Source organism: Canis lupus, chromosome 11, assembly GCF_011100685.1.
Source record: "Canis lupus familiaris isolate Mischka breed German Shepherd chromosome 11, alternate assembly UU_Cfam_GSD_1.0, whole genome shotgun sequence".
Classification (NCBI taxonomy): Eukaryota; Metazoa; Chordata; class Mammalia; order Carnivora; family Canidae; genus Canis; species Canis lupus.
In genome coordinates, this window is record NC_049232.1 from 434,400 (window position 1) to 460,212 (window position 25,813).

The following is a 25,813-nucleotide window of genomic DNA, read 5'->3' on the forward strand; positions in this document are numbered from 1 at the left end:
CATTGTATACATAAACCACATATTCTTTATCCATTCATCTTTCGATGGACACCGAGGCTCCTTCCACAGTTTGGCTATTGTGGACATTGCTGCTAGAAACATCGGGGTGCAGGTGTCCCGGCGTTTGATTGCATCTGCACCTTTGAGATAAATCCCCAACAGTGCAATTGCTGGGTCGTAGGGCAGGTCTATTTTTAACTCTTTGAGGAACCTCCACACAGTTTTCCAGAGTGGCTGCACCAGTTCACATTCCCACCAACAGTGCAAGAGGGTTCCCTTTTCTCCGCATCCTCTCCAACATTTGTGGTTTCCTGCCTTGTTAATTTTCCCCAATCTCACGGGTGTGAGGTGGTATCTCATTGTGGTTTTGATTTGTATTTCCCTGATGGCAAGTGATGCAGAGCATTTTCTCATGCGCATGTTGGCCATGTCTATGTCTTCCTCTGTGAGATTTCTCTTCATGTCTTTTGCCCATTTCATGATTGGATTGTTTGTTTCTTTGGTGTTGAGTTTAAGAAGTTCTTTATAGGGAACCCTGGGTGGCGCAGCGGTTTAGCGCCTGCCTTTGGCCCAGGGCGCGATCCTGCAGACCTGGGATCGAATCCCACGTGGGGGCTCCCGGTGCATGGACCCTGCTTCTCCCTCTGCCTGTGTCTCTGCCTCTCTCTCTCTGTGTGACTATCATAAAATGAATAAAAATTTAAAAAAGTTCTTTATAGATCTTGGAAACTAGCCCTTTATCTGATACGTCATTTGCAAATATCTTCTCCCATTCTGCAGGTTGTCTTTTAGTTTTGTTGACTGTATCCTTTGCTGTGCAAAAGCTTCTTATCTTGATGAACTCCCAATAGTTCATTTTTGCTTTTGTTTCTCTTGCCTTCGTGGATGTACCTTGCAAGAAGTTACGGTGGCCAAGTTCAAAAAGGGTGTTGCCTGTGTTCTCCTCTAGGATTTTGATGGACTCTTGTCTCACATTTAGATCTTTCATCCATTTTGAGTTCATCTTTGTGTATGGTGCAAGGGAGTGGTCTAGTTTCATTCTTCTGCATGTGGATGCCCAATTTTCCCAGCACCATTTATTGAAGAGACTGTCTTTCTTCCAGTGGATAGTCTTTCCTCCTTTATCTAGTATTAGTTTACCATAAAGTTCAGGGTCCACTTCTGGGTTCTCTATTCTGTTCCATTGATCTATGTGTCTGTTTTGGGCCAGTACCACACTGTCTTGATGACCACAGCTTTGTAGTACAACCTGAAATCTGCATTGTGATGCCCCCAGATATGGTTTTTGTTTTTAAAATTCCCCTAACTATTCGGGGTCTTTTCTGATTCCACACAAATCTTAAAATAATTTGTTCTAACTCTCTGAAAAAAAAGTCCATGGTATTTTGATAGGGATTGCATTAAACGTGTAAATTGCCCTGGGTCACATTGACATTTTCACAGTATTAATTCTGCCAATCCATAAGCATGGAATATTTTTCCATCTCTTTGTGTCTTCCTCAATTTCTTTCAGAAGCGTTCTATAGTTTTTAGGGTATAGATCCTTTACCTCTTTGGTTAGGTTTATTCCTAGGTATCTTATGCTTTTGGGTGCAATTGTAAATGGCCTTGACTCCTTAATTTCTCTTTCTTCAGTCTCATTGTTAGTGTAGAGAAATGCCATTGATTTCTGGGCATTGATTTTGTATCCTGCCACGCTGCCAAATTGCTGTATGAGTTCTAGCAATCGTGGGGTGGAGGCTTTTGGGTTTTCTAGGTAGAGTATCATGTCATCAGCGAAGAGGGAGAGTTTGACTTCTTCTTTGCCAATTTGAATGCCCTGAATATTTTTTGTTGTCTGATTGCTGAGGCTAGGACTTCGAGTCTATGTTGAATAGCAGTGGTGAGAGTGGACATCCCTGTCTTGTTCCTGATCTTAGGGGAAAGGCTCCCAGTGCTTCCCCATTGAGAATGATATTTGCTGTAGGCTTTTCATAGATGGCTTTTAAGATGTCGAGGTATGTTCCTTCTATCCCTACACTCTGAAGAGTTTTGATCAGGAATGGATGCTGTATTTTGTCAAATGCTTTCTGTGCATCTAATGAGAGGATCATATGGTTCTTGGTTTTTCTCTTGCTGATATGATGAATCATTGATTGTTTTACAAGTGTTGAACCAGCCTTGTGTCCCGGGGATAAATCCTACTTGGTCATGGTGAATAATTTTCTTAATGTACTGTTGGATCCTATTGGCTAGTAATTTGTGGAGAATTTTTGCATCCATGTTCATCAGGGATATTGGTCTGTAATTCTCCTTTTTGGTGGGGTCTTTGTCTGGTTTTGGAATTAAGGTGATGCTGGCCTCATAGAACGAATTTGGAAGTACTCCATCTCTTTCTATCTTTCCAAACAGCTTTAGTAGAATAGGTATGGTTTCTTCTTCAAACGTTTGATAGAATTCCCCTGGGAAGCCATCTGGCCCTGGACTCTTGTGTCTTGGGAGGTTTTTGATGACTGCTTCAATTTCCTCCCTGGTTATTGGCCTGTTCAGGTTTTGTATTTCTTCCTGTTCCAGTTTTGGCGGTTTGTGGCTTTCCAGGAATGCATCCATTTCTTCTAGATTGCCTAATTTATTGGCGTATAGCTGTTCATAATATGTTTTTAAAATCGTTTGTATTTCCTTGGTGTTGGTAGTGATCTCTCCTTTCTCATTCTCATTTTATTAATTTGAGTCTTCTCTCTCTTCTTTTTAATAACGCTGGCTAATGGTTTATCTATCTTATTAATTCTTTCAAAGTACCAACTCCTGGTTTTGTTGATCTGTTCCACAGTTCTTCTGGTCTCGATTTCGTTGAGTTCTGCTCGAATCTTTATTAACTCCCTTCTTCTCTTGGGTGTAGGATCTATTTGCTGTTTTTTCTCTAGCTCCTTTATGTGTAAGGTTAGCTTTTGTATTTGAGTTCTTTCCAGTTTTTGAATGGATGCTTGTATTGCGATGTATTTCCCCCTTAGGACTGCTTTTGCTGCATCCCAAAGATTTTGAATGGTAGTATCTTCATTCTCATTAGTTTCCATGAATCTTTTTAATTCTTCCTTAATTTCCTGGTTGACCCTTTTATCTTTTAGCAGGATGGTCCTTAACCTCCACGTGTTTGAGGTCCTTCCAAACTTCTTGTTGTGATTTAGTTCTAATTTCAAGGCATTATGGTCTGAGAATATGCAGGGGACGATCCCAATCTTTTGGTATTGGTTCAGACCCTATTTGTGACCCAGTATGTGGTCTATTCTGGAGAAAGTTCCATGTGCACTTGAGAAGAATGTGTATTCAGTTGAGTTTGGATGTAAGTTCTATAGATATCTGCAAAATCCATCTGGTCTAGTGTATCATTAGTGTATATTTAAAGCTCTCGTTTCTTTGGAGATGTTGTGCTTAGAAGAACTATGGAGGGTAGAAAGAGCTAGATTGAAGTCACCAAGTATAAGTGTATTATTATCTAAGTGTTTCTTCACTTTGGTTATTAATTGGTTTAAATATTTGGCAGCTCCCACAGTTGGGGCATATATATTGAGGATTGTTAAGTCCTCTTGTTGGATAGATCCTTTAAGTATGAGATAGTGTCCCTCTTCATCTCTCACTACAGTCTTCGGGGTAAATTTTAGTTTATCTGATATAAGGATGGCTACCCCTGCTTTCTTTTGAGGACCATTTGAATGGTAAATGGTCCTCCAACCTTTTATTTTCAGGTTGTAGGTGTCCTTCTTTCTGTCTAAAATGAGTCTCTTGTAGACAGCAAATAGATGGGTCCTGCTTTTTTATCCAGTCAGTCTGAAACCCTGCGCCTTTTGATGGGGTCATTAAGCCCGTTCACGTTCAGAGTTACTATCGAAGGATATGAGTTTAGGGTCATCATGATATCTATTCAGTCCTTGTTTTTGTGGATTGTTGCACTGAACTTCTTCTTAAAGGGGAATTTTAAGAGTCCCCCTTAAAATTTCTTGCAGAGCTGGTTTGGAGGTCACATATTCTTTCAGTTCCTGCCTGTTGGAAGCTCTTTATCTCTCCTTCTGTTTTGAATGAGAGCCTTGCTGGATAAAGTATTCTTGGTTGCATGTTCTTCTCATTTAGGACGCTGAATATATCCTGCCAGCCCTTTCTGGCCTGCCAGGTCTCTGTGGAGAGGTCTGCTGTTACCCTAATACTCCTCCCCATAAAGGTCAGGGATTTCTTGTCTCTTGCAGCTTTAAGGATCTTCTCTTTATCTTTGGAATTTGAACGCTTAACTATTAAATGTCGAGGTGTTGAACGGTTTTTACTGATTTTAGGGGGGGATCTCTCTATTTCCTGGATCTGAATGCCTGTTTCCCTTCCCAGATTAGGGAAGTTTCCAGATAGGATTTGTTCAAGTACATATTCTGGCCCTCTGGCCCTTTTGGCGCCCTCAGGAACCCCAATTGAACGTAGGTTTTTCTTCCTCAGGCTGTCGTTTATTTCCCTTAATCTGTCTTCATGGTGTTTTAATTGTTTGTCTCTTTTTTCCTCAGTTTCCCTCTTTGCCATCAACTTGTCTTCTATGTCACTCACTCGTTCTTGCACCTTGTTAACCCTCGTCATTAGGACTTCTAGTTTGGATTGTATCTCATTCAATTGATTTTTAATTTCTGCCTGATTGGATCTAAATTCTGTAGTCATGGGATCCCTGGGTGGCGCAGCGGTTTGGCGCCTGCCTTTGGCCCAGGGCGTGGTCCTGGAGACCCAGGATCGAATCCCACATCGGGCTGCTGGTGCATGGAGCCTGCTTCTCCCTCTGCCTGTGTCTCAGCCTCTCTCTCTCTCTCTCTCTCTCTCTCTGTGACTATCATAAATAAAAATAAATAAATAAATAAATAAATAAATAAATAAATAAATAAATTCTGCAGTCATGACGTCTCTTGAGTCCTTTATGCTTTTTTCTAGAGCCACCAGTAGCTGTATAATAGTGCTTCTGAATTGGCTTTCTGACATTGAATTGTAATCCAGATTTTGTAATTTTGTGGGAGAGAAGACTGTTTCTGATTCTTTCTTTTGAGGTGAGGTTTTCCTTCTAGTCCTTTGGCTCAGTGCAGAGTGGCCAAAAACAAGTTGTATTGGGAAAAGGAGAAGAGAGGGAAAAAGAAGGAAAGAAAAGGGAAAAAGAAAAAAGGAAGAAAAAAAGAGAAGAAAAAGAGAAAGAAAAAGAAAAAAAAGGAAAAAAGGGTGGGGGAAGCAAACAGAAATCAAAATGAAAAAAAAAAAAAAAACACGGGGGAGTATCTTCTGATTCTGTGTACTTTAAGTCCCTTGGCTTCTCCTGGAAGTTGTCAGTCCAGCTGGTCTTCTGGGGGAGGGGCCTGTTGTGCTCATTTTCAGGTGTTAGCACTTGGGGGAGCTGCTCTGCCCCCTGTCTGGTGCAGGGCTCAGTGGGGGTTGTTTACCCCGTGAGGTCCCAGGAGGAACAACCCCAGTGGCGGCGGCAGCTCTGCAGCCCTGGATTCAGCTCCCGCAGTGACTACTGAGCTCTGCCTCTGCAGGGCCTGGAGGCTCTGGGCGGGGCCGCTGATCTGCTCAGCTCGGGGCAGGAGCGTCCTCGCGGTCCTGGGCCCTCCCGGCCTCTGCCTGTCCCGGGGGAGGCCGGATCCTGGGCTGTGTCCCGGTGCCCTGTGCTCCGGGGCCTGCGCTGTTGGATTCGCGCTCCCGCCCCGCAGCCCCCTCCGCGGAGCCTCCCCCGAGCCCCCCGAGCTGCTCCCGCCCCGCAGCCCCCTCCGCGGAGCCTCCCCCGAGCCCCCCGAGCTGCTCCCGCCCCGCAGCCCCCTCCGCTGAGCCGCCCCCGAGCCCCTCCGAGCTGCTCCGGGTCCCGCCGTGCGCGCTGCAGCCCTTAGGGAGCTCGGCGCACTCTCCCGGGGCGCAGGTGTCTGTTAGTGTCCCCGGGAGCCCGAGGGCATCCCCGCCCTCCTGGGTCCTGCTCCAACCCCCTGCGAGCCCCTTTCCGCCCGGGAAGGTCGGTGCAGCTCCTGCTCCTCCGGGACGGGGCTCTCCTGTCCTGGGGACACTCGCCCCGGCCTCAGCCTGGCTCCTCGCGGGCCCCTCCCCCTCAGAGGCCTTTTGTTTCTTTATTTCTTTTTCCCCGTCTTCCTACCTGATAGAAGCGCGAACTCTTCTCACTGTAGCATTCCAGCTGGTCTCTCTTTAAATCTCAGGCCGAATTCGTAGATTTTCAGGATGATTGGAAGGTTATCTAGGTAATTTGGTGGGGACAGGTGACTCGGGGACCCTACTCCTCCGCCATCCTGCCCCTCCTCTATTTTAACAATTCTTAAAGCACTTGTTTAGTGGTCATGAGGTCCTTTAATTGTTGTTGGGTAAGTCTTTATCTCTCCTTCTAGTCTGAACAATAGTCAGAGTTCAGAGTTCTGGATAGAGTATCTTGGTTGCATATCTTACCCACTCAGCACTTCAAAAAAAAGAAAAAAGGCTACTTTCTTTTGGCTTGCAAAGCTTCTGTTGAAAATGTTCTGAGACTCGTATTTATTTTCACTTACAAGTTATTGATTTCTTTTGTTTGCTCCTTTTAAAATTTTTCCTCCAGGGATCCGTGGGGGGCCCAGCGGTTTGGCGCCTGCCTTTGGCCCAGGGCACGATCCTGGAGACCCGGAATCGAATCCCACGTCGGGCTCCCGGTGCATGGGGCCTGCTTCTCCCTCTGCCTGTGTCTCTGCCTCTCTCTCTCTCTCTCTCTCTCTGACTATATAAATAAATAAAAATTAAAAAAAAATAAAATTTTTCCTCCATATATTTTTGGAATATTTTTTCTTTTTTCCTATGTTAGGTTTTTTTAAAGATTTTATTTATTTATTTATTTGTTTGTTTGTTTAAAACACACAGAGAGAGGCAGAGAAATAGGGAGAGGCAGGCTCCCCGTGAGGAGCCTGGTGTGGGACTTTTTTTTGATGTTGAAATTCTATTTTCTTTTTTTTTTAAATTTTTTATTGGAGTTCAATTTGCCAACATACAGCATAACACCCAGTGCTCATCCCACCAAGTGCCCATCACCCAGTCACCCCAGCCCCCTGCCCACCTCCCCTTCCACTACCTCTTGTTCATTTCCCAGAGTTAGGTGTCTCTCATGTTTTGTGACCCTCACTCATATTTTCACTCATTTTCTCTCCTTTCCCTTTATTCCCTTTCACTAATTTTTATGTTCCCCAAATGAATGAGACCATATAATGTTTGTCCCTTTCCGATTGACTTATTTCACTCAGCATAATACCCTCCAGGTTTGTTTGTTTGTTTGTTTGTTTGTTTGTTTGTTTATGACACACAGAGAAAGGCAGAGACATAGGCAGAGGGAGAGGCAGGCTCCCAATGAGGATCTTGATGTGGGATTTTATCCCACATAGTAAATAGGATCAATTCCTTAACTTCTCTTTCTTCTGTCTCATTTTTGGTGTATAGAAATGCAACTGATTTCTGTGCATTTATTTTAAATCTTGCCAAGTTGCTGAATTGCTTTATGAGTTCTCGCAATTTGGGGGCAGAGTCTTTGGGTTCTACATATACAGTATCATATCATCTGTGAAGAGAGTTTTTCTTTGCCAAATTAAATGCCTTTTGTTTCTTTTTTCTGTCTTATTGTTGAGGCTAGGAATTCCAGTACTATGTTGAACAACAGCAGTGAGAGTGTGAGTGGGCATCCCTGCTGTGTTTCTAAGTATAGGGGTGAAAGTTCTCAGTTTTTCCCCTTTGAGAATGATATTCACTGTGGGATTTTTGTAGATGGCTTTTATGATATTGAGGTATGTTCCTTCTTTCCCTATACTGTGGAGAGTTTTTGGCAAGAAAAGATACTGTATTTTGTCAAGTGCTTTTTATTTTTTTAAGATTTTATTCATTTATTCATGAGAGACACAGGGGGAAAGAGAGGCAGAGACATAGGCAGAGGGAGAAGCAGGCTCCATGCAGGAAGGCGATGTGGGACTCAGGCAGGGACTCCAGGATCACACCCTGGGCTGAAGGCAGGCCCTAAACCACTGAGCCACCTAGGCATCCCTCAAGTTCTTTTTCTACATCAATTGAGAGGGTCTTATGTTTCTTATCTTTTCTTTTATTAATGTGATCTGTCACAATTGATTTGGGGATGTTGAACCACCCTCCGTCCCAGGAATATATCACACTTGGTTGTGGTTAATAAACCTTTTAATGTACTATTGGATCCTATTGGCTCATTTCTTGGTAAGTTCATCAGGAATATTTGTCTGTAACTCTCCTTTTTGATGGGGTCTTTGGTTTGGGGACAAGATAATGCTGGCTTTATAGAATGGCTGTAGATATTTTCTATTTCTATCTTTTGAAACAGCTTCAGTAGAATAGGTATTATTTCTTTAAATGTTTGACAAAATTCCCCTGGGAAGCCATCTGGTCTTGAACTCTTGTTTCTTGGGAGGTTTTTGATGACTGCTCCAATTTCCTTGCTGGTTATGGGTCTGTTCAGGTTTTCTATTTTTTCTTGTTTCTGTTTTAGTAGTTTATAATTTTCTAGGAATGCATCCATTTCTCCCAGATTGCCCTAATTCATTGGCATATACTTGCTCATAATATGTTCTTAAAATCATTTACATTTACTTGGTGGTGTTTGTGATCTTTCCCTTTTCATTCATGATTTCCTAATTTGAGTCCTTTCTCTTTCATTTTTAATAAGTCTGGCCAAGGGTTTATTGATCTTATTAATTTTTTCAAAGAACCACCTCCTACTTTAGTTGATCTGTTCTACTGTTATTTTGGTTTCTATTTCATTGATTTCTGCTTTAATCTTTAATATTTCTATTCTCCTGCTTGATTTAGGCTTTATTTGCTATTCTTCTCTAATTTCTTTAGTTGGAAGTTTAGCTTGTGTTTTTGAGATTTTTCTAGTTTTTTTGAGAGAGGCTTCTGTTGAAATGTACTTCTCTCTTAAGACCACCTTTATTATATCCTAAAGGTTTTGAACAGTTGTACTTTCATTTTCAATACTTGCATAAATCTTTTTAGTTCTTTAATTTCCTGATTGACTCATTCATTTTTTAGTAGGATTCTCTTTAACCTTCAAGTGTTTGAATTCCTTCCAGTTTTCCTCTTCTGAATGAGTGCAAGTTTCAAAGCACTGTGGTTGAAAATATGCAGGGAATAATCCCAGTCTTTTGGTATTGGTTGAGACTTGATTTATGACCCAGTATGTTGTCTATTCTGGAGAATGTTCCATGTGCAATTGAGAAGAATGTCTATTCTGTTGCTTTAGGATGGAATGTTCTCTATGTATCTGTGAAGTCCATCTGGTCCAGTATGTAATTCAAAGTCCTTGTTTCTTTGGTGATCTTCTGTTTAGTAGATTATATGTCCATTGCTATGAGTGGGATGTTGAAGTCCCTTACTACCAATGCCTTATCATCTATGTGTTTTCTTTTTAATTTGGTTATTAATTGGTTTATATAATTGGCTGCTCCTAGATTGGGAGATCTAACAATTATAAATATTTTAAATATTTATATTATTTATATTTTTAATATCTTACTGTTGGATAGACCCTTTAAGTATGATATAGTGTCTCTCTTCATCTCCTACTACAGTCTTTGGTTTAAAATCTAATTTATCTGATATGAGAATTGCTATTCCAGCTTTCTTTTGAGGTCTATTTGCATGGTAAATCATTCTCCACACCCTCATTTTCAGTTTTAAGGTATCTTTAGGTTTAAAGAGTCTCTTGTAGACAGCATATGGATGGGTCTTGCTCTTTTATTCAATCTGATACCCTGTGTCTTTTGAGTGGAGTATTTAGCCCACTCACATTCAGAGTAAATAATGCAAGATATGAATTTAGTGTCGTTGTACAGTCTCTGTTTCTGCAAGTTGTCTCTGTTTATTTCTGGCCTATGTTGCTCTTGGGCTCCCTCTTTGCTTACAGGATCCTCTTTAGTATTTCTTGGAGGGCTGGCTTGGTGGTCACATATTCTTTCAGTTTCTGTCTGTCCTGGAAGCTCTTTATCTTGCCTTCCATTCTGAATGATGGCCTTGTTGGATAAAGTATTTTTGATGTCGTTTTTTCCTCATGTAGTACCTTGAATATGTTATGCCAGCCCTTTCTGGCCTGCCAGGTCTCTGTGGATAGGTCTAATGCCAGTCTACTGTTCCTGCCCTTATAGGTTAAGAACCTCTTGTCTCAACCTGCTTTCATATTTTCTCTTATCTGATTTCTCTTTATCTCTGAAATTTTCAAGCTTCAGAGATATGCCAGAGTGTCGATCTATTTTTATTGAGTTTGGGAGGGGGTCCTCTCTACCACTTGGACTTGAATGCCTGTTTCTTTCCCCAGATTAGGGAAGTTCTCAGCTCTGATTTGCTCAAATATACTCTGCCCTCCTCTCCCCCTGGGTCATTTTTTTTAAATAAATTTATTTTTTAATTTTTTTATAATAAATTTATTTTTTATTGGTGTTCACTTTGCCAACATACAGAATAACACCAAGTGCTCATGCCCTCAAGTGCCCCCCTCAGTGCCCGTCACCCATTCACCTCCACCCCCCACCCTCCTCCCCTTCCACCACCCTTAGTTCGTTTCCCAGAGTTAGGAGTCTCTATGTTCTGTCTCCCTTTCTGATATTTCCCACACATTTCTTCTCCCTTCCCTTATATTCCCTTTCACTATTATTTATATTCCCCAAAGGAAGGAGAACATATAATGTTTGTCCTTCTCCGATTAACTTACTTCACTCAGCATAATACTCTGCAGTTCCATCCACATTGAAGCAAATGGTGGGTATTTGTCGTTTCTAATGGCTGAGTAATATTCCATTGTATACATAAACCACATCTTCTTTATCCATTCATCTTTTGATGGACACCGAGGCTCCTTCCACAGTTTGGCTATTGTGGACTTTTTAAATAAATTTATTTTTTATTGGTGTTCAATTTACCAACATACAGAATAACACCCAGTGCTCATCCCGTCAAGTGCCCCCCTCAGTGCCCGCCACCCATTCACCCCCACCCCCCACCCTCCTCCCCTTCCACCACCCCCAGTTCGCTTCCCAGAGTTAGGAGTCTTTATGTTCTGTCTCCCTTTCTGATATTTCCCACACATTTCTTCTCCCTTCCCTTATATTCCCTTTCACTATTATTTATATTCCCCAAATGAATGAGAACATATAATGTTTGTCCTTCTCTGATTGACTCACTTCACTCAGGATAATACCCTCCATTTCCATCCACGTTGAAGCAAATGGTGGGTATTTATTCCTCTTCAGGGACACCAATAATTCTAATATTTTTTCATATTTTGAAATCGTTGATTTCTGAAAATTCCCCCTCATGATCCATTAGTTGTTTTTATCTCTTTTCCTCAACTTCCTTCTTTTCCATCAATTTATCTACTATGTCACTGACTCTCTCTTCTGCCTCATTTACCCTAGCTGGTAGAGCATCCAAATTAGACTGTATCTCATTTGGAGCATTTTAAATTTGGGCCTGATTAGTTCATTTCTGTACTAAGATTCTCTAGAGTCTTTTATGCTTTCTTTAAGTTCAGCCAGTAACTTTATAACTGTTATCCTGAATTCCAGCTCTGACATTTTACTTATATCCATATCTATTAGGTCTGTGATAGAGAGTATTGGCTCTGTTTCTTTTTTTAGCATCCTTTTTAAAATTTAAATTCAATTAGCTAACATATCATACATCATTAGTTTCAAATGTAGTTTACAATAATTCATTAGTTGTGTATAATGCCCAGTGCTCATAATCACATGATGTGATGGTTCTTTCTTTGTTTTGAATTCCTCCTTCTAGTCATTTTGCCCAAAGAAGAATAGATGAATGAGTGAACAAAGTCAAAAATATCAATCATGACCCAAGTGAAATACACACTAGACAAATCCAAAGAGATCAGAAACAAACAAAAAGGAAAGAAAGAAAGAAAGAAAAAAGACAAAGAAAAGGGAAAAGGGGTTAAAAAAAAGAGAGAAAACATTGGGGGAGGGAGAGTGAATGTAATCTCACAAGTGGACAAAACGGTGATTCACTTGGTCCTGAATATAGTTTGGTCTATGCGTTAGAAGACTCTAAGTCCCAAAATTTTAAAGAAAGCAAAAGTCACACATATATACAAAATTCAATTGAAGAGTGAAAGGAAGCCAAAAATGAAGAATATATCTAGAAAATGTAAATGTAAAACATAGAAGTTTTAAAAAGACTTAAAATAAGAGTTGATAAAACAAGAAACTAGTTGAAAAAAGATAAAAAGGAAAATTTTAAACCGAAAGATAAATGAATTATGAGAAAATACCACAAATTCTTTATACTGTTTTCCCCTAATGCTGGAGTTTTGCACTCCTTCGAGGTCCATAAACCTGCTATTCAGGCCTGTTGTTCCAGCTAACCTCCTGATACGTGCCTGCTATGGTGATTTTTCTGGGCAGAGTTGCACACTCCCTTTTGTTGGATGATTGGTCTCAGTGTAAGCTCTTTTTGGTTGATCTGTGTGGCTTTTTGTTCCCTGAGGGCTTTATACACCCCTTTAGAGGACCAAAACAAAAATGGCTGTGCCCTGATCTCTAGCCCCAGAGCAGAAAGATCACAGTCCCCTCTCTTCAGTAAACCATTTGCTTTCACTTTTGTGTATGCCAAATCCTGCAGACTCCTGTGGTGCGCACCCACACTGATCCTCCTGGGGAAGGCAGAAGGTCCCCTGTTTCTGCACTTTGTAGTGACTTGGTCCTTAGAACAGTTGCCTGATCATTTGCATACCCGCTTCACCCCACCTGGGGGAAGGGGGGGGTTGCCCCATCACTGTCCTTTACAGGGTCCCCACACTGAGAGCTATTGCCTAGTCATGTGCCCATCCAGTCCACCCTTCCCAGGGGAAGGTGGAGGGTTCCTGTATTCCTGTCCTTTGCAGAATCCTCACATGGAGAGTGGTCACCCAATCAGCCCATGGCTTGTGGTTTATGGTAAACTGAGTTGAGAGCCCCTTCCCTGGCTCGCTGACAATAACCAGTTTCCCCACTCCAATGCTTGGGAACTCACCAGCTCAGGAACCCCTGTTCTTTCTGTGACTCCAAGGGTCCTGAGACCACACTGTCTCAACCAAGATTCTTCCCTATTTCACCACCAGAGCACCTTTCAGGCAGGGAAGTCTCTCACTAGAGCAGACTTCTAAGGGTTCTGATTTTGTGCTCTGGGGCTGTATTACTTTCCAGTAGTTGGCTTATGGAGGCTCCCTCCCCCCACCATTAATCTTCCAATATATTGCTTTGGATTCATTTCTCTGCACCTCCTATCATGCAGAAAGTGGTCGCTTTTCTACTTGTCAAGTTCCAGCAATTCATTTCTTACATCTCAGGTTGAATTCATGGGTATTCATACTGATTTGATAGTTATCTAGCTAAATTCAGGGGACCAGATGAAATGAGTTCCCCTACTCTTCCACCATCTTACCTCCTCTATGACTGTATTTTGTGAATTTAATTACTGTAAGTCTTAGTTCGATCTGCTCTTGTTGGTTTTGATGGGAATTCTCTGTACTTCCTAGGCTGGATATTTGTTCCCTCCTCCAGTTTAGGGAGGTTTTCAGTTATTATTTCTTCAGATAAATTTTCTGTCCCCCTTTCTCTCTCTCTCTTGTTCTGGGACTCCTATAATACAAACGTTATTATGTTTGATGCAGTTACTGAGTTCCCTAGGTCTATTCTTGTTTTGCATAATTCTTCTCTCTCTCTTTTGTTCAGCTTGTTGGTTCTCTGTTACTCTGTCTTCTGGTCACTAATTCATTCCTTTGCTTTTTCCAGCCTGCTGTTTGCTCCATCAAGCATGTTTTCATTTCATTTGCCCTCTGCTGTTTCTTCTTATTTCTGTGCTAAGGAACTCAGTCATGTCTTCCAGTCTTTTCTCAAATCCAGTGAGTTCCTTAGGATCATTGCTTTAAATTCTCTATCAGACATGTTACTTCTATCTGTTTTGTTTAGTTCTCTGCCTTGTCCTTGTCCTGTTCTTTCACTTGTGATAAACAAAAACAAAACCCAAACAAACAATAACAAAAAAATGCTCCAGCTTCCAAATCCCACTGGTTTTATAAACTCACATAACTCAACCCCTCTGGTTTTTAAAACCAAATGTTATGAGGATCAGTCCTCCTTGTGTGAGGACCCTTTTCCCTACTCTCTCCATGTGTGCAGGGAGCATCCCTCCATCTTTCTGACCATCTTAATCTTTCAGATAAAGCTTTGTCTCTATATTTAGTTGTGAATTTTTTTTCTGCCAGTCTTCAGATCTCTTTGCCAGTCTTTGGATATGGATGATATCTAGTTGAAAACATGTGAAGGAGTGAGCTCAGAGTCCTCCTACTTCACTAACTTCCCAAGCTCCTAGGCAGAATGATTTACTTTTAAAACAAGGCATTGAGTGGAGAAGTCAAAGCAATGCATTCCTAGTGACAAAATATCCAAGTCTTAATATCTGGCCAGGGGAGATAATTGACTATGATATCTTCTCAGTCCTTTATTGTTTTTATTTAAATTCAATTTTCCAACATATATTATCACACTCAGTGCTCATCCCATCAAGGCCCTCCTCAGTGCCTGTCACCCAGTTACCCCACCCCCCCACCTCCCCTTCCACAACCCTTTGTTTGTTACCCAGGGTTAGGAGCCTCATGGTTTGTTTCCCTTTATAATTTTCCCAGTCCTTTAAGTAATGGACACAGTAAGTGACCCTGAGGATCACAGAGGCTGTGCTCAGTGCCTGAATTAATGAAAGACCTCCTCCCCAGGAAAAGTTTCTGAATCCAGGGTAAATGAACTGTAGCCTCTCAAACTAGACATTACCCCTGGGAAGAGACCCCTCAGTACCAGGATCTGTTTTCCTTTTCTAGCCCCAGGCAGATTTCTGCCTTAGAACAAAGAATAGGATGAGTCATAAGAATCATGCAGATGAGTGGTACAGAGACTAAGATGGGATTGAGATGAGCAGTGGTTTAAGAATAAGAAATCTCCTCCTAGTGGCCTAACTGCCCTGGGAAGGTGGTTTCCCTCACCCAAAGACTGACATTTTCTCTGTGTATTTTGCTTACAGAGAGGCTTCAGACAGAGCTTGGTAAGTGACCCCTCTTCAGGTTATTTCTTCCTGTCTACCTTTTAGCATCTGATTTTCCATATATATCCATCTCATTTCCTAACCAGGTATGATAGCCAGGTTGGAACACTGCTAGCCATGTGGGTGGCAGGAGAAAGGGGAGAAGGGCGGGGGGAGTGCAAAATGCAATGTGTGAGCAGGGAAGCAGCATTGACCTGGTGTTTTTAATTCTGTTTTTCCATGGCTGCTTCAGACTGGAGAAGGGCTGAAGGCCAGGCTGGTGAGTGAAGTCCATCTCCTTCCCACTGTCCACTTTACATCCAACATCCCAGTCACTCACTCTGACTAACCAACTTTATTCTAGTTTCTTCCACAGGCACATGGCATGTATTAAAATATGTCACTTAGTAGAGGCTATATTCAAGTTTTACTTTCCTATTTACTTTACATTTGTCCTGAGATGTAAGCATATTAAAACCATTGGTGCCAATTCTGATTGCACATCAGAATCACCTGGATCTTTGTGCCCACCCTCAAAGACTCTGACCTGTGGGGCTAGAGTGGGCATGTTAGTCTCTCTGCAAATATTTTCCCCTGTCCTTTCCTCCATTCCCCACATAAAGCAAATAGTCTAATGCACATCTTTATTTTGTATGCTTGCAAAGGGTGAATTTCTGCTTCATGCACAAGCATTTCAGTTTTTTAAATGATGTTTACCATCTTGTGCTAGTCCTTGCTTTTCTTACTCATCCCTGTTTTAATATACACCCCTGTTACCATATCTGGTCTGTGTCTTCTTGCTGCAGTATACTCCATTTTAGTCAGCTACCTTCTTGGAATAGATATCCAGCCTGCCTCCAACTCCACATCACTGCACACAATGCTGAATGAATGGCCTCAAATTTGTCACCTTCTGGCCTTATGTGGCGATTTCTCTGGGATGTATACCCAGGAAGGCAATTGCTGGCCAATGGGAAATATGTCACTAAGTGGGATAGAGGGATCCCCCGAAGGTAGTGTTATCATCTTGCCATTGGTAGTGCATGGAGGCTCCATGTGTCCACATCCCATATAAGCCAGATTTCTTAGTTAGCCAGTCAATGGGGATGAGTGATTGCTCATTGTTCTTTCAGTCTGCATTCCTCTGAATACTAAGAAGTTTGGGCATCCCTTCATATGCTATTTGACTTTTGGGGCTTCCTCTTTTGAACGTTGACAGTTCCTGTCCTTTGGCCATTTTTTTAAAAGTACACTCTATGCCCAATGTGGAGCCCAACGTGGGGCTCAAACTCATGACTCTGAAATGAAGACCTGAGCTGAAATCAAGGATCAGAAGTTTAACTGAGCCACTCAGTGTCCCCTTTGCTGTTTTTAGTATGAGTTTGCTATCTTTTATTGATTCAAGGGAACCTGATACTTATGTATATCACATATATCACACATACACTAGCACACACACATACATATATGTATATGTTTATGTGTGTGTGTGTGTGTCCATGGTTTTCCATTGAAAAGAAACCATTAATTTTGATAAAATCTAAGTCATCAAATTTTTACCTAATGACTTGTGGTTTTGAAACTTTGTTGATGTGTATATATGTATGTGTATGAGGTTGCTATCTTTCTTTTATTGAATCAATAAGACATATATGTGTGTGTGTACACACATATATCTTTATACAGATATATATTCATCAAATTTGTACCTTATGGCATGTCTTTTTTGAAGTTTTGTGGAAGAAAGCCTTCCTCACACTTAGGTCATAAAGATACTCTCTTCCACTTTCTTCTATTCACTTTACATGTGTTATATGTATGTCTTTAATCCACCTGAAATTTGCCATTTTATTTGGTGCTATGTGAGGATATAGCTGATATAGCTATTTTTCTTTACATGGTGAGTGAGTTTTCCTAGTAACGTCTACCACACCATCCATGATTTTCCTATTGATGTAGGTACTGCCTTTAGTTCATATTTGGTTCCCATATGTAGATGAGTCTATCTCTTGACCACCTATTACTTCATTGTTTTTACTGTTATAATACCCAAAAGTACAAGTTTTCCTCCTTTATGCTTCCTTTTGAAAATGAATGGACCTTTTTAGGTCCATTTCAAATTTTAGGATTAATTTACAAAATTCCTTTAAAAATCCCAAGGCAGTTTTATATGGGATTGCTTTAAATTTTATTTTATTCTTTTAATAATAAATTTATTTTTTATTGGTGTTCAATTTGCCAACATACAGAATAACACCCAGTGCTCATCCCGTCAAGTGCCCCCCTCAGTGCCTGTCACCCATTCACCTCCTTTTTAGATAAATTTAGAAAGAATAAACATCTTTATAGAATTGAGTTATACTATGCAAGAGCTATATGTTTTGAAAAGTCTACTAATGATTCTGATGTAAAACCAGGATTTAAAGCCCCTGCTGTAAATTTATGGAGCTCTGAAAACTTAATAGAAGCAATAAACTTTTGCTATTTTGTGACTTGTTGATCGCTCTGTTGTAAATAGAATAAGATAAAATAAAACAGAAATCCACTCAGGATGGTTCATGTTATGAAAGGAGGCAAATCAGGATATCTAAAGGACATTTTAGGACAGAAGCCATGTTCAGCCAGACTTCCTTGGACTTATTCTGCTGATCAGAGATTAAAACATCTTGTGTAACCTTCAGGGCATCCTAGCCACCTGTATTGGTTCTCTTTGCCCACATGCTTTGTTTTCTTGCCTTTTTTCAGTACAAGATCAGACTGCCTGCAGATCTGGCATAACCCAGCACTGACATCTGCCACCTACTTAATCCTAAATTCCTAGAGAAATGCTATTGTGAACCCAGACCAGTCTGGACTCCAATTAGCTGTCATGGTGGGAATGAGATCATTAGGTTTGTGGCACCCCCTCATGCATTTTGAGCCTCCCTTCAAGGTTCCAGAGTTCTGAATCAGATCTTTGAGTCTTTTCCCTTTCTGTTTGCTTTCAGAGTGGAGAGCGGCCCAACAATATGCAGGTAACTGAAGTCAAGGGACTGTGACTTGTGACTTGGGTTGGTTGGATCTTAAACAGAAGGGAAGAGGAGACAACTGAGATTGGAGGAAGGCTGTGTCCAGGAGCCAAGTATGGAGCCTACACACACAAACACATAAGCCTACTTTTGCACATACACAACATGACACATGTGCCTGCATGCTTGCATGCATACATCTGATTACATTCACACACGCGCTTTTTTATGTGCACATATATTGTCCTAAAAGCACATTACTTTCTGGGTTTTACTAGATTTGTTTCCATCTGGCAGGAAGGCTGCTAGTGCCAGTTTGTAGGAACCCCTCGTTAGATAGAAGAGATCCTTAGGGCTCCCATCTATCAAATGGGTGTGCTTTGAGGGATGGAGTATTTGAGTGGAAGGCACTGGACTGGATGATCTCAGAGGCCCCTTTCAGTTTTAAAATCATAACATTGCTATAAAACTGAGGCTCAGGGATGCCTGGGTGGCTCAGTGGTTGAGCATCTGCCTTTGGCTCAGAGCATGATCCCATGGTCCCGGGATCGAGTCCCACATCAGGCTCCCTGCACAGAGCCTACTTCTCCCTCTGCCTATATCTCTGCCTGCCTCTCTCAGTGTGGGTCTCTTATGAATAAATAAATAAAATCTTCTAAAAAAACTGAGGCTCAGAGCTCACATGATGATCTCAAGGTCACACAGAATGGTGTGTCAGTGAGGAATTGAACCAGCCCAGAGTCCCTTTCCCTTGAGGAATTGGGAGAGACTAGAAACTTTTCTATCTCCCGATCTCCATGGCACCTGGTATGGCATTCAGGAAACTTCCAGTTTAGGAAAGAAATATGATTCTTATTATGGCTTTCAGGTGCTCAGAAGTGCCTTGCAAGCTGCTTCAGTACACAGGGGTGGTTTCAGGGGTGGGAGTGACCACCAGGAGCACTAGGAGGTTTACCTGTCAGAAAAGGGGACAGACAAGGCCCAGAACCACCCTTCACAGGTACTAACCATGTGCCTTTGCACAGTGGATGTAACCCTTGATCCAGCCTCCGCCCACCACAGCCTGGAAGTCTCCGAGGATGGCAAGAGTGTGTCCTCCTGCACAGCAGTGCCTGGCCCTGTGATGGGAGACCCCCAGCGGTTCTCTGAGCAGACGTGTGTGCTGAGCTGTCAGCATTTTTCTGGTGGCCGCCACTACTGGGAAGTGCATGTTGGCAGGCGCAGCCGCTGGTTCCTGGGTGTGTGTTTGGCCACAGTGCCACGCATGGGGCCAGCACAACTAAGCCCGGCCAGTGGCTACTGGGTGATGGGGCTGTGGAACCACAGTGAGTATTTTGTCCTGGACCCGCACCGCATCGCGCTCACCCTGCGTGTGCCACCACGGCGTGTGGGTATCTTCCTGGACTGGGAGGCAGGAAAACTGTCCTTCTTCAATGTGTCAGACGGCTCCCATATCTTCACCTTCACCGACACCTTCTCAGGGACACTCTGTGCGTATTTCAGGCCCAGAGCTCACGACGGTGGTGAACACCCAGATCCCCTCACCATCTGCCCATTGCCTGTTAGAAGAACATGCATCCTTGAAGAGGATGAGAGAGATGCCTGGTTACAGCCCTATGGGCCCTCGGATCCCACCCTGGGCCTGTGGTGAGGCACTCTCTTGCCTACAGGTTTGAGTCCTTGGCAGCTTCCTAGATACCTGGCTGGGATTTGCTCTCCCACTTCCTCTAGAGTGGAGGAAACATCACCAAAATGTTGGCAAAGGCTAAGGACTCACCACGGAGAAGAGGAACAAAAAGAGGAACCTTTGTCTATAGATGTATGCATATATGTATGTGATTTTCTTTAATGAAAAGAGTGAATTCCAAAGCTCCTTTGTGTATATGGTAGGACTAAGCAAAGGAGGAACAATAAATTTATGTTGTTGGGAGCCATGGCGTGCACTGGAGATCAGAAAGAAACAGGACTGGGGGAAAGGTAGAGGGAAACTTTACTGGATTGGATAAGAGGTATCAATTAACATATTTTTAAAAAATACTTTTTGTATGTGTTTTCTAGCTCTAAAATGTCTAGAAGCAATGATACCTCATAAACAGTGATTTTACCTGGGGCTTAGATCCCAGTTTTAAATGACATTTCCCACTGAAATGAACTTGGAGAAACGGCTGATTCCAGGGTTGGAACAGAGAAGGTACAGGTGAATCTGGAATATCTTGTATTCAAATGTGCTCAGAAAGTGATAAAGCCATAAGAACCAGGGTGAAGAGGCTCCACTGATCAGTTATGGGATGATTTGAACTTTCAAATGAATCATGACAAGGATGAATAATGACAAGAATTGCTCAACAAGATATTTCACAAATAAGAAAATGCCTTATGTGTGCTGAGAGGTTTTTCAGTCAGAGATGAAATACAGAGATATGAAAGAGGAAAGAAGAAAATGTAAGAGTAGATCTGTGAACTCATGGTTTTTATAATGTACAGTTAGATGGAGCACACATACACACACAATAAATAGGTAAATAGATTTGTGTGTGCATGCATATGGTTCCTAGCTCTGTCAGTTTTGACAGCTTTGGAACAATAACATTCCAGTACCAATGAACACACCTAGCATCCAGAACTTAGTTTTTAGTACTATGTTCCAATAAAAAGAACCAAGTCTCCTTAGATAAGGGGTGAACTTCAAGGCTAAGGCAGGGAGAACACAAGATAGGTGTGATATTATGATTAATAAGAAATATATGGTCTTCCACCTAGATTCTGGCACAAAACTCCTAAAACTCTTAGAATTTCCTAAGCGATAAGAGCTATCAAGATGTCTCTTGATAGTCATAACAAGGACTTTTCAACCACATCTCATTTGTGTTAATAAGATGACTTCTGGAAAGCCCTCTAAGGGTGGAGCTGGTTTTCAGGAGAACCAAGTACATGATTAAAAAGGTTGAAATTTAGTCTTCCCCTACCTCTCATCCATCCCTAAACTCAGGGAGAGAAGAGAGGCTGGACCCACACATATGTGGTCAGTTATTTTTCCATAAAGCAATAAAGAATATCTAATGGAAAAAAGACAGTCCCTTCAACATAAGGGGTTGAGAAAACTGGACAACATTAAAAAATGAAACTGAATGATTTTCTTAAACCATACACAAAAATAAACTCAAAATGAATGAGAGACCTAAATTTGAGACAGGAAACCATCAAAATCCTAGAGGAGAACACAGGCAGTAACCTCTTTGACATTGGCCATGGCAACTTCTTACTAGACATGCGTCTGGAGGCAAGGGAAACAAGAAAAAGAAACTACTGGGACTTCAAGATAAAAAGCTTCTGCATAGCAAGGAATACAGTGAACAAAACTAAAAAGGAAACCTATGGAATGGGAGAAGATATTTGCAGATGACATACCTGATAAAGGGGTTAGTATACAAAAATCTAGAAAGAACTTATCAAACTCAACACCCAAGAAACGAATAATCTAGTTAGGAAATGGGCAGAAGACAGGAAGAGACATTTTTCCAAAGGAGACATACAGATGGCTAACAGACAAATGAAAAGATGCTCAACATCAATCATCATCAGGGAAATGCAAGTCAAAACTACAGTGAGATATCACTTCACACCTAACAGAATGGCTAAAATGAACACAGGAAACAACAGGTGTTGGTGAGGATGTTGAGAAAAAGGAATCCTTTTACACTCGGGGGGAATGCAAACTGATGCAGCCACCCTGAAAAATAGTATGAAGTTTCCTCAAAAAGTTAAAAATACGACTATCTTATCCAGCAATGGCACTACTGGGTATTTACCCAAATAATACAAGAACACTAATTCAAAGGGTTACATGCATCTCCATGTTTATTGCAGCATTATTTACAATAGCCAAGATATGGAAGCAGCCCAAATGTCCATCAATTGATGAATGGATAAATCAGAGGGTGTATATATGTACAAGGAATATTACTAAGCCATGAAAAAATGAAATCTTGCCATTTGCAATGACATGGATAGAGCTAGAGAGTATAATGCTAAGGGAAATAAGTCAGAGAAGGAAAAATACCATACAATTTCATTCTTATGAGGAATTTCATTTGTTTTAATGAGCAAAGGGAAAAAAGAGAGACAAACCAAGGAAGAGGCTCTTAATTATAGAGAACAAACTGATGGTTACCAGACGATGGGAGAATGGGTTAAACAGGTGATGGGGATTAAGAAGGGCATTTGCTGTAATGAGTACTGCTATTGTATGGAAGTATTGAATCACTATATTATTGTACACCTGAATCTAATATTATCCTTTATGTTAACTAGAATGTAAATAAAAACTTTAAAAAAATTTAAAAATAATAAAATAATTTTACAAATGTTAAGTGAAATACATCAGAGAAAAACATATGATTTCACTCATATGTGGAATTTAAGAAACAAATGAGCAAAAGGGGAATAAAGAGATACAAGCAAAAAGAGAGACCTTAATTATAGAGAAAAAAACTGATGGTTACCAGAGTGGAAAGAGTTGGTGGGATGGGTGAAAAAGGTGATGGGGATTATGGAGGAAACATGTCATAATGAGTACCTGTTGATGTATAAATTGTTGAATCACTGTATTGTACACCTTAAACTAACTCAACACTATGTTACAACTGGAATTAAAACAAAAACTAAAAAAAAAATTATAGCCTTGTTAACATACTATGCATGATATTCAGAGAAAGCTGGTTTTCTATAATCATTTGCATTGATGTGCAAACATTTTGGGGTTCTACTCACAAATGTTATATGATAACATTAAAAATACATTCCTTGACTGTATACAATGATTATATATTCCTTTAAGATTGTTTTATGCATTAAATAAGAAAAACAAACATATAGCTGATACAAAAAGCAAGTTAAATTCTTTTTAAATAGCTGATAGCTGTACTTGTGCATTTTAAATAATGGGGAAGCCCAGCTTTAATGCTGGAAGGATCTTAGACTTTCGGTTACATGTTTTGTGAACCATAATGGCCATGCTGGAGGCCACTCAAAGGGCCAGAATATTCAGAGTAGAAACCCAAGCCTCCATCCAAACCTCATTACTCTCTTAAAAGTTTCTAAAAATAGGACACCATATGTTCATTTCTCCCCACTGTTTACATTTTCCATAGAGCTATTCTTCAAAACTGGGAAATGGTGAACATGGCACTTATGTGTGTATCCCAATCCAGTGTACAGAATACAACGTGAAGTGAGGATGCGCTTGCTTGAGGCAGCTTAGGGTGGCTTACTCACAGGGGCAGGCAGAGCTGAGAGAGGACCTTAACTACAACAGTGGGTGGGAATCAAGTTATTATGGGCCCCATGGGAATCTTACATGGGGAGACAAATGTTCCCATGAATTGAATACTTCCATACATATTTGGTGAGCTTATAAATTGGCACATTTTGAGGTCAATTTTGCTAATGTCTGCCAATTTCTAAATGTGAGCATCCTCTGACCCAGTAGTTCCAAATTCAGGAATCTGATATATAGAAATATTCATACCAACACCTGAAAATATAAGAAGATATTCATTAAGCAGTGAAAGCAAGGGTGGAATACCATCCACTTGCTATTAGGAGAATAAATAAAATATAGTCCATTTATACTATGGCTACTGTGGCACCAAAAATTTTTACACAGAATGTGTGTTATTGCTTTTGTAATTTAAAAAGGAAGCAAAATAAAGGAAGCCAAAGGACAGTCTCTTTAATAAATTGTTCTGGAAAATTGGACAGCCACATGCAGAAGAATGAAACTAGACCATTCTCTTACACCATACACAAAGACAAACTCAAAATGGATGAAAGATCTAAATGTGAGACAAGATTCCATCAAAATCCTAGAGGAGAACACAGGCAACACCCTTTTTGAACTTGGCCACAGCAACTTTTTGCAAGATACATCCACGAAGGCAAGAGAAACAAAAGCAAAATGAATTATTGGGACTTCCTCAAGATAAGAAGCTTCTGCAAAGCAAAAGAAACAGTCAACAAAACTAAGAGACAACCTACAGAATGGGAGAAGATATTTGCAAATGACATATCAGATAAAGGGCTAGTATCCAAGATCTATAAAGAACTTATTAAACTCAACAGCAAAGAAACAAACAATCCAATCCATCAAATGGGCAAAAGACATGAACAGAAATTTCACCAAAGAAGACCTACACATGGCCAACAAGCACATGAGAAAATGCTCCGCATCACTTGCCATCAGTGAAATACAAATCAAAAAAACCACAATGGGATGCCACCTCACACCAGTGAGAATGGGGAAAATTAACAAGGCAGGAAACAACAAATGTTGGAGAGGATGCTGAGAAAAGGGAACCCTCTTGCATTGTTGGTGGGAATGTGAACTCTTGTAGCCGCTCTGGAAAACTGTTTGGAGGTTCCTCAAGCAGTTAAAAATAGAACTGCCCTACCACCCAGCAGCACTGCTGGGGATTTACCCCAAAGATACAGAAGCAATGAAATGGCAGGACACCTGCACCCCGATGTTTCTAGCAGCAATGTCCACAATAGCCAAACTGTGAAGGGAGCCTCGGTGTCCATCAAAAGATGGATGAATGGATAAAGAAGATGTGGTTTATGTATACAATGGAATATTATTCAGCCATTATAAGTGACAAATACCCACCATTTGCTTCAATGTGGATGGTACTGGAGGGTATTATACTGAGTGAAGTAAATCAATCAGAGAAGGACAAACATTATATGGTCTCATTTGGGGAATATAAAAAACAGTGAAAGGGGATAAAGGGAAAAGGAGAGGAAATGAGTGGTAATATCAGTGAGAGTGACAGAACATGAGAGACTCCTAACTCTGAGAAACAAACAAGGGGTGGTGGAAAGGGAGGTGGGCGGGGGGTTGGGATGACTGAGTGACGGGCACTGAGGGAGGCACTTGACGGGATGAGCACTGGGTGTTATGCTATATTTTGGCAAATTGAGCTTTAATAAAAAATATACAAAAAAATAAAAAATAAAAAAGGAAGCCAATGTTTTTTCCTTCTGCCTCATGCCAATGAGAAACAATCACAAGAAAATATTTTAAAAATATATAATTGAAAATCAAAACCATCTGATTGAACACTACAAGGCAGTAACATGTTTCATGTCTTTCATAGTTTTTAAATCACTGCCTTTGATTGCCTACATGGATCCTTCTTTCTTATTTCTCAGTAACAGATTCCACATAACTTTAATTACTAAGTGATCTGTCCAGTTTGCAAACTCTGGTCTCATATATAATTTTGGCACCTGGCAGCCTATGTGCTTGCTATGGGGAGGGTTTTTTCTGCCCCTAGAAGCCTCCACTTCCTCCCTCACAAGACTTTTGCTATTCTTGCAACACGAAGACAAGAAGGAGAGATGAAGGAAGCAGTGCAGGTACAATCTTCCCTGAGTCCTCCCCATTCTTCAGCTTCCCCAGCTTTAGCTGAATCCCTAACCTCTGCTCCATTTATTCATGCCAGAACACTCCAATGCTCCTGTGATGTTGGTCCCCTCACTTGGCAGACTACATTCTTGGGAAGGATGGTGTGGCAAAGTGGCTCAATTTAGATAGCTTCTGAGATATTCTTTTGACAGAGGAAACTCACACCTTGTGTGTTGGCTATGTTAAGCAGGAATTAGGCAGGCTACCTCCAAGGACTAAACCTTCAATTTTCTCTTTCTCTGGGTAAATCAAT

At 41.0% G+C, this 25,813-nt stretch overlaps 1 protein-coding gene across 1 annotated transcript in view; it reads left to right on the forward strand.

Moving 5' to 3' along the window:
* BTNL9 (butyrophilin like 9) overlaps positions 1 to 20,622 on the forward strand; it is a 39,024-nt gene extending 18,402 nt beyond the window's left edge. Inside the window, exons 8-11 of the mRNA XM_038551673.1 lie at positions 15,088 to 15,108; positions 15,341 to 15,367; positions 18,075 to 18,101; positions 19,121 to 20,622. Of these exons, the coding sequence (XP_038407601.1) occupies positions 15,088 to 15,108; positions 15,341 to 15,367; positions 18,075 to 18,101; positions 19,121 to 19,746 (701 nt within the window). The 3' untranslated portion in view covers positions 19,747 to 20,622. The remainder of the gene's footprint in view (positions 1 to 15,087; positions 15,109 to 15,340; positions 15,368 to 18,074; positions 18,102 to 19,120) is intronic.
* The last annotated feature ends 5,191 nt before the right edge of the window (positions 20,623 to 25,813 follow it).